Source organism: Saccopteryx bilineata, chromosome 6 (assembly GCF_036850765.1).
Source record: "Saccopteryx bilineata isolate mSacBil1 chromosome 6, mSacBil1_pri_phased_curated, whole genome shotgun sequence".
In the NCBI taxonomy this organism is placed as follows: domain Eukaryota; kingdom Metazoa; phylum Chordata; class Mammalia; order Chiroptera; family Emballonuridae; genus Saccopteryx; species Saccopteryx bilineata.
In genome coordinates this window covers 90,624,398-90,633,938 of record NC_089495.1, presented here as the reverse complement: position 1 = coordinate 90,633,938, position 9,541 = coordinate 90,624,398, and the positions used below count along the sequence as shown (strand labels likewise).

At 42.8% G+C, this 9,541-nt stretch overlaps 1 protein-coding gene across 1 annotated transcript; it reads right to left on the bottom strand.

The window, feature by feature from the left end:
* Positions 1 to 1,319: 1,319 nt before the first annotated feature.
* Positions 1,320 to 6,449, bottom strand: PCDH20 (protocadherin 20). The gene is made up of 2 exons (XM_066237031.1): positions 6,318 to 6,449; positions 1,320 to 5,254 (listed from the first exon to the last, which is right to left on the bottom strand). Exons 1-2 carry the CDS (start codon positions 6,447 to 6,449, stop codon positions 2,528 to 2,530), a joined length of 2,859 nt encoding a protein of 952 aa, XP_066093128.1. The 3' UTR covers positions 1,320 to 2,527.
* Positions 6,450 to 9,541: the final 3,092 nt, after the last annotated feature.

Sequence of the window (9,541 nt, the reverse complement as noted above, 5' to 3'; positions counted from 1 at the left end):
CTCGGTTCAGTTTTCTCAGCGGTGAAAGAATGGCGTTGGCGGTGCAAAGATCAGAGCAATTTCTTCTCCATTAAATTGGGCAACGAGGACTCCTGGTTCTCAAACTGTTAAATGGATATTAGGGTTTTTAATGAATGGAACGTTTATTTTTGTGCCAGCTCAACTAACAACATTGACATGATTAGCATACATTTTGGCAACTGTTCTAGCACAAGGTGTTAGTAAAAAGAGGCTATTATTTTTTAGCTTAATTTGCTTTATCCTCTCTTGTTATAAATGCTTTTAAATGTGAAAGAGACATTTTTGTAAAGGAAATCCTGGCAGAACAAGTTTTCAGAAATATGTGTTTTTATTAATGTTACAGGCTTTTCTCATATTAGAGATGATATAACCCAGAACACACAAAACTTCTCCAAATTTAGATATGAGTAAAATATTTTATTATTTTTACTGATGGCTAAATCATTGCACTTATGGAGAATTTTTTTTATTAATGGTGCTACTTGTTTTATATGTACTTCTTTTTTAAAAAAAAGACTGGTAGAGAATGGTTTCCTTCATGGTTTACATCAGTATGAATGAAAAGTTTTAGGGATTAGAGGTTCTTAGTTTCTTAGGTCAAGTACCTCTCATAAAAAAGAAACTTCCAATAAAAATATACTTTTCTTTTTGTAACAAACACACTGCCTCATATGCTAACATTTTATTCATATTACCATATTGAAGAAAACAATAAAAATGAGGTTGATACAAATTCAAAAGGTTTGGGTGTTTACATTCAAATCTTTTTGTAATGTATTTTTATTTTAAAATTTATTGAAATATTTTTAGTACAACTAACAGGATTGCTATGAGTATGTAATAAAATGAATGTTTATAATTAATACTAAATCAATAAATTAATATGCAAGTGTATATGCATGGGTATAAATTATTTATGAACTTCTAGTAAACATATGGGCATACTCTCTTTCTTTTATATATATCTATAACTACATGCATATTTAATTTAATAATTTACCCAATGTTTGATTGAGTAATAAATTAGTTTAATATAAACTTTAGCATAACAGAATATTTACAGTTTACCCACATTTACCTCGAGACGCAAATGAATGTCTATAACAGGCACCTCAGTTGAAAAACAAGCCAAATCAGAAATGGTAAAAATGAGAAAGAAATTAGGAAAATATATACTTTTAATCTGCAGACATATAAACACTTTTGGTACAATACAGACACAGGATGCCAGAAACAGAAGATTGGTCCGGTTTAAGCTATCACATTACTTGTTTATACAGGTAATTTTGCTATAGCTCTCATAGAAAATAAAATTCCCAGCTCACACCATGATGTGAAAGTGCTCAATCACTGATGAACCAGTTTGCTGCATTGCAAAGGATTCAGGAAAAAAGACATTATCAAAGAAATTTGCTGCTGGGTTTATAGACACTCTTGGACTGGATCCAAAGCCAAAGAAAAGAAGCCAGAAATAGTAACCAACAAACCTGAACAACAAAAAGATAAGTATAACTTTTATATAAAAGACCCAACCAAAACAACAGTAGTCTACAACAGCTTATAGAATAATTCTGCTTTACTATGATTTTTAAAATTTTCTTATGTGACGGATGAGTTTAAGCATGTAAGAATCTAATATATAACCCAAGTATAAAGAACTACTCACAGTTTTGAAAACATCAAAATATCATGAACAGCTATGAAGCAACTAAGAATTGAAATATTTCTTGCTTCCAGCCATTTCTCTTGGATATAATTTCTAGTTTCTGTAAGGAGGAATATACGTATATATATTCCCTCCTGTAATAATAGCAAGGGCAATGGTAAAGCAAACAGAAAGCAGTTTGAGTACACAGAAGGTGAAATAGTCTTCATCAAGTCAAATCTTTAACACATGGCAAAGTTTTTAACCTTCCTAAAAATAAAATTGCACTTCTTCGTAATGCCTTCTCTTTTAAACTGTACATGACATACTTGTGAGGTAAACATTCTGTTTACAAATGCATTTCTTTCCTTATCATACATTTAAATGGGGCAAAATTCAATTTAATTACATATTTGTTACATCTTAAAGCAATATATTTAAAATACACTTTTTCATTCATTTGATGTACAACTGTCATGTACAATACCTCAAAAGAGTTCCCTGCAAAGGAGCAGCTGATGCCCTCTTGTGGTTAAAAGAGTTTTTAGACAAAGAATGCAGTGTGCCATTTTCTTACCTTAATCCCAGGTTTTATCAATCATCTGCTTGGTGTATGAAAAGTTGCAAATTGCATCCAAAATTTTTTATAACAGTTCTATAGCTGTTAGTATTAATTTCATTAAAAAATGCTGTACACATTTTATAACCTCTGATTTTGAATTTAAAAACCTGTAAACAGCTATTTACAATATCATACAAGTTATAAATTAGCCGCTTTCATTGGAACTGCCATCCACATCATCTTGTTCGGTGAGGGCTACCCAAAGTGAATTTAAACATCTGTTATTCCACAGTGAAGTATTAAATATTAGAAATATCCATCGGTTTCCTCTCCCTCATGTGCAGATCAATTTTTCCTTTCAGTGGAATTTGTACTTCCAAATTTTCATCTTCCCTGGGATGCTTTTTCCCTCTCCTTAAGCAGATGTATATGCCCATCCCTGTTACCAGTGTAATAGAACTCAAGCTTATCACAGAAAGAGCTACTAAGGTGGGCATACAGGACACAGATTCGACTTTCCTATGAGTCGGTTCTATTGAGATCTGTGGTTCTTTCTCCTCTATATTAATTTCTGGTTCTTTTCTTAAAAGACTTTCAATGTAGCTCTCATTACTGACAGTGTCATTAACAAATAGGTTCACCATGACCGTGGAATGGAGAGGTTCGGGATAACCATGATCACTCACTTTAACCAGTAAACGATGCAATCCATAATCTGTCTGCAGCAGTGCCTCTTCCAAAGTAATGTTGCCAGTTTTAGGGTCAATCCTAAAGGATTCAGGCCTAGGACCCCTTCTTCCTATGATGCTGTAAGCTATCACAGCATTCATGCCTGTGTCTTTGTCTACAGCATAGACCTCTGTCACCGGGGAGCCTGGAAGAGTAGAAGGCAGTACCAACAGATAAGACATATTAGACTGAGGAAATAGAACAAGAGGGGGGTTGTCATTGATATCTAGGAGGAGGATTGTGATTTTCGCGGTAGAAGAGAGGGCAGGCTCACCCCCATCGACAGCTTCAACCCACAAAGTATAGGAGCTTTGCTGCTCTCTGTCCAATGAGACTTTAGCTCTCAGCATGCCTTTTCCTGTGTCTATTACAAAAATATCACTCTGATTCAACACGGAGAGGGCGACCCACCCATTTCGCCCAGCGTCGGCATCTGTTACACTGATCACTCCAATTTCACCATATCCTGGAAAGTTTTCTGGCACAAAAAAGCTGAAGTCCTTGTTGATGAACCTAGGGCTGTTGTCATTTTTATCCAACACTGTGAGGGCCACAGTGGCTACGGATTCTCTGGGTGGCTTGCCAGAGTCAACAGCTCTGACTGTGTACCTGTACTTTTCTTTCTCTTCTCGGTCCAGCTGAGTAGAAACTGTCAGAATTCCTGTGACACTGTCTAAGGAAAAATATGATGGAGCATCAGGTCCCAGAAAATATGAAACTTCGCCTCTCTCTCCACTGTCAGCATCGGTAGCGTACAGCTTAGTCAAAAAGGCATTGGGTGAGTTGTTTTCTTCAATGGTTAGTTCTATCAAGAGTTGAAGGAAAATTGGAGCATTATCATTGTCATCTAACAGTTGCACTTTAATAATTTTTTTGACGTGAAATCCTTCAGAATTCCAGGCGACTACAGCTATTTCATAGAACTGCTGTAGCTCATAATCCATAGGTTTTGTGGTTTCTAGCAAGTACTCATTATTGTATGGTTTGTAGGGTGATAGCCTAAATGGCCCTTCCCCGTCCAGGTAGCAGTTCACCTTGTATTTTCCTTCTGGATCTCTTATGGTAAAGAAAGCAATTGGAGTGTTAACAGGTTCCAGTTCTTTCAGGTAAACAATACCATCTATCTCGTTTGCTATATAACGGGGGACAATTTCTGGTGGTCTGAAAATAACTTTGATTATGGACACCAGGGCAGTGATCACAGCAGGGATGCAGCCTGGCCCATTCGCAAGGATGGTGAGCTTGTGTGTTTGCAGAACACTTCCCCCAATCTCACTGAAAAGTTTAATGACTCCAGTGGTTTCATCCAGATGGAATAAATCCTTGGATGCTTGTGAAACTTTCTGGCTGTAAGAGTAGGTGATCTGAGCATTGGTCCCCAAGTCTCTATCCACAGCCTGCACAGCTGCGATCGGTGTGCCTACTGTAGTATTCCCATACACAGTGACATTGATCTGTGAATCTGCAAAAAGAGGGCAGTTATCATTAATGTCACTTATGCTGATGGTGAGGGTGGCGCTGCCGAGCAGTGGTGGAGATCCACCATCCTCAGCTATGATGATGCTCACATACTGGTCTTGGGTCTCCCTGTCCAACAGCCCCATGACTATTAGGTAGGGAGTGCGCTCTCCATTCTCATTCTCCTCCACATCCAGGGTGAACATCCGGTGGTAGTCCAATAAGCGGTAGGTCTGCACCCCATTCGTGCCTATATCTGGGTCCATGGCAGGATGCTCTATGGCCAGCCGGGTGTTTACAGGTGCATTTTCTGGGACCCAAACCGAGATTTGGGAAACAGGGAACTGTGGGGCATTGTCATTGATGTCCCGAATAGCGATTTTCACCTTCACAAACCTAAAATATTCCTGAGGCAGGACTAGTACATCCAGAAGCAAAAGACAGGAGTCAGAAGAAGGGGAGGAGGAAATGGAAATGCTGCCGCCCCAGGCAGCCCCTCCACCTCCTTCAAGACACAAGGCCTCCCTGTCAATCTCCTGGGCAGAAGTGTGCAACTCCCCAGAGCGGTTGTCTAGGGTCACATACTGTCCACTCAGTCCCCGGGAGGCCAGGCTGAAGGAGAGAGGAGGGCTCGGCTCGGCGCCGGTGCGCTCGGGCGGCCGCAGCTGCTGGTCCTGCCTCCCCGCGGCCCGGGGCACCAGCCGCAGGTCCTCGGCCAGGCTGCCGATGAGCACTCCCGCGGGCAGTCCCTCGTTCAGGCTGTACAGAAGCTCCGTGGCCCGGCTGTAACTCGCGAGGCAGTTGAACGGTCCCACGAAGAGGAGAAACAGAAACAGATGCTGGAAGTGGGGGAGGGGAGAGGCCTCATTACGTACTCGCCGCAACACAGAGACTGGAGTCAGAAAGCAGTGCCCCGGGTCATGGCTGCCCTCCTCACTATTCCCAGAGGCAAACCCTCTCCAGTCCGAGCGGGGTGAAGAGGAAACTTGCTGCAAAGAACAGATCTACGGGGGCAACGTTTTCTCCAAAACTTTTTTTTTTCCCCTGTTCACTTTCTACCCCCGCTTCCCATCAACCCCCTCATGCAGTTACCACTCGGAATCCCTAACCATAGGGCATCCCCGGAAACGCACCCCGGAGTGGAGAGAGCTCTCACTCTGGGACTGCGCAACGCGACAGCCACAAGGAAACCACCGGGTGGGTTATGCAGAGGGAGGGGGTTAGTGGTGGAGACGGCCGAGAGATGAGCAATTTCTCCATTTATTTCCTATAGAAATGTTTCTACCACTAATATCCCCGGAACGCGAAATGTGTTACATCCCTTATTATGACCAATAGCAACAACAACAATTTCAGCAATAATGATAATAATAAAAACATAGTAATTCTTTCTGCTGGGAACCCCCGCCCCCCATTAAATAAACACTTTTAGGTAAGAAGAAAAGGTGACTTTCATTTTAGCATGGATCTAAAATTAAATTGAAGAGATCTGGATCTCCACTCCTTACCAAGCCCTCACCAATCCTCCTCCCCCAGAGGAAAAAGAAGTAAACGCGGAAAATAATTATGCAAAAACAATCTGTCAATTGCAGTAGACAGTCACAGCCAGATGCTGGCTGCGAGAACGATCTCCGAACCCCAGTATCTAAAGCAGATTGAGCTCCTACCCCCATCCCTTCCACCTCATCTTCTTATATTTCTGCTTCAGAAACTTCCTCTCACGAAACAAGGACTTGCCTATTCCTTGCTAAAATGAAGATACATTATCCTCTAACTCCCTTTCCCTCTCCGCAATCTTCCTGTGAAGTTTGGATGAAGGTAAAAGGTTTGAAAACCCTCAAGGAGTGGGAACTGCCCGCAGTAGGGCTACTTGTCGCGGGGCCGCTGAGCCCCCGCCCTTACCGGCAGTTTCCTGAGGCTGGTGCTGCTCCTGGGACGACTTAGCCGCCCCATATCCAGGCGCGGGTGCCAGGTCGCCGGGCGCCAGCTCACTGCCAGGGCCCGTGAGCTGCGCGCACTCCCTCGGCCGCGCATTCCCAGGGAGGCTGCAGTCAGCTCGCTCCTGACCGGAGGGCGGCAGAAGACACTCCCTCTCTGTTCATGCAAATCGCTGGGGAACTTCAGCCAATAGTCACTGGCTCGTCAATTAGGACAGGATCTAAAGGGGGGCCAGTCAGGCGAGGGGCAGAAGGGCACGATCATGGTTTCGTGTCCAGGACGCGGTAAGTCCAGACCCCACTGGAGGAGCCAGAATGGGGAACCTGCCTCTGAAGAGTGCGACGAGGCGTCACCTGGTCCCGCACCGGGCGCGTGCCCACAGCCTCCCTCCTCGCCACACCAGTCAGAACCTCAGTCCATAGGTTGCGAGCTTGAGAGGGAGAATTAGAATAAATAAAAAAGCCTTGGTTTATGTCTGAATTTGTATAGAGAAGAATTCAGCGCTACAGAGCAGTCGCAGGCGCGATCCCAAAATGCCTGCTTTGCCACCAATTCTAAGTTGTATCCAGTAGTGTTTGTACAGAGGGGAAAACGAATTCACTTTTCTTTACGGAGGGAAGGAATTTCAAACTCTTTGAAAGGCGGTCTAAACCAGAAAAACGGATAGATGAATTTGGTGAAGGTTTCGACCTTCTCTACGTGGATCTTTGCTGTTGGTGATGGCAGAGCTTCTGCTAGTTTCCGAGTTGTAGGCGCAAGTGTCTCCTCGGGTTGACTGTCTTGTGGTCTTTACAGGCTGCCGAGGCTTCTGGCTAAGGGAGAGAACCACTGGGAAAAGTGGAAACAATTGTGTGGGGAGGTCAGAAATTCTGCCTGCAAGCAATTTTAACGTATTTCCCTAAGAGGTGTATTTTGGGGAGGGGGGGGGGTTGGATGTTCACTGAAGCCTAGGTTAAAAAAAAAAAGTTACTTTTCAAATTGCTACTTTTTTTTTCCCGTCCTTGTAATGCTTACTTGGGAAAGTGGTGCTTTAGAAAGGAATCCTGAAGGGATGTGGTGCAAAATATATACTTGGATATCCTCTTTAGCTTCGACACTAAATGGACAAACGAATGACCTGTTTCCTCATTTATAAAATCGGGGCTGGAAAGAGTTCAGTGCATTAAGTCAATGAAATACTTTTTGATCTGCAGGGTGTCATGTGTATAATGGAAGGTTATTGGCCATTTCTCTCCATCACTAGGTTTCCAAGTACTCTGTGTGTTGCCCTGAACATAAAACCCTCCCAGGTGAATGCCTAGTGACTCTGCCTAGAATAGAACAAGTCTTCCTCCGGTAAATATCTGACATTCCTGTGCTTTCCATAGGAACTACTTTAATTTTCTTTTTAATTCCAGATTATGCTAACTAGAATATAAATTACTTGGCTGAACTAATTGTATTTCTTCTGACCCTTTCTATTTTCTCATCATCACTAATTCAAAAGACACCAAGTCCTGGCCCTGGCCGGTTGGCTCAGCGGTAGAGCATAGGCCTGGCGTGCGGGGGACCCGGGTTCGATTCCCGGCCAGGGCATATAGGAGAAATAGGAGAAGCGCCCATTTGCTTCTCCACCCCCCCCCTCCTTCCTCTCTGTCTCTCTCTTCCCCTCCCGCAGCCAAGGCTCCATTGGAGCAAAGATGGCCCGGGCGCTGGGGATGGCTCCTTGGCCACTGCCCCAGGCGCTAGAGTGGCTCTGGTCACAGCAGAGGGACACCCCGGAGGGGCAGAGCATCGCCCTCTGGTGGGCAGAGGGTCGCCCCTGGTGGGAGTGCCGGGTAGATCCTGGTCGGGTCATGCGGGAATCTGTCTGTCTCTCCCCGTTTCCAGCTTCAGAAAAATACAAAAAAAAAAAAAGAAAGAAAGAAAGAAAGAAAAGAAAAAGACACTAAATCCTAAATATTGACAACAAACTACATCAAAATACCTGGTGTGCCCAAATAGGACTATACATAGAGTTCCAACAAAACTCCCTATAATACAGATCTGGACCTGGCAAATAATGTAAATTGGTTTATAAAATTAACTCCTTTCAGCTCTTTAGAATGAAATTGGAATGCTGACGAAGTCAGCACACACACGGGAATGTGCTCATGTGGGTGGAAGGCCATATACAACTGGTAAACAAAGCACAGTCAGGAAGCATGATTTGCCTCTCCTTGTCAGCTGTTGGTTCTGCCTTACAGTTGAACTTTTACCATGATTGGTAAATATTTACTTTGGGGTCTGTAGTTGAAACATATTGGACTCCAAAATCAGTACCAAGCTGCTTCTGAAATGTGTTTATGGCTTCACAAAATACCCACAGCTTCTGGAAGTTTGGGGCATGTGGCCAGAATTAGGCAATCCGCCAGCAGTCAGAGTTTGTACAGCTAGACTCATAATCTGAATTAATTCTACATCTACACAGGTAGCAACAGTGGTGAACTGTAGATGCCCTCACAGCTTATGCCTGTACCAACAAGTTCAGATCACTCACTTTTTATTTGGGGAAAAATATAGGAATCTCTTTCTTTAGTTTTTTCTTTGTTTATGATAACAGGAACTACCATTTAGGAAGATAGTTCAATTGAAGTGATGTAATATCTTTGTAACTATTTTTTCAGCTGTTTTTCATTTTCCCTGAAATTTTAGGCTCTGTTTGCTGTGCAATGGAGGCTTTGGGCACAGATGCCCCTTTTCCAAGTGTCCTTGTGCCCATCCCAGCAGAATCTCAGTCTCCTGGCCATCTCCTCCAGCTTCTTTCTATGGAAAGGGCTATTATTTCTTCTCCCCTTTTCTGAATTGGCAAGAAATTAAATCGACATAGGCAGTAATTCATTTTTAGAGTGTTTCCAAAAAGCACCAACATGAACTATAATGTACATTGAAACAAAGGAATGAAACATGTTCTGGAGATGATATTTGGAATGACAACAATAACTGCCTTTGTTTTAAGTTGCTGTGGTGAGTGCAAAGTCTCTTTATAGAAGTTTGTCATCAAGACTGAGAGACTTTGGCACAACTTTATGTAATACCTAACATGTCACAGGAGCTACTTGTAATTATCTGTTCTCTTTGAACATCTAAGCAGAGGTTTTACGTAGGTTTACACTGTAATTGGGCCTACATAAAAAAACAAAACCAAATACCCTTCTCTCTTCTCCTGC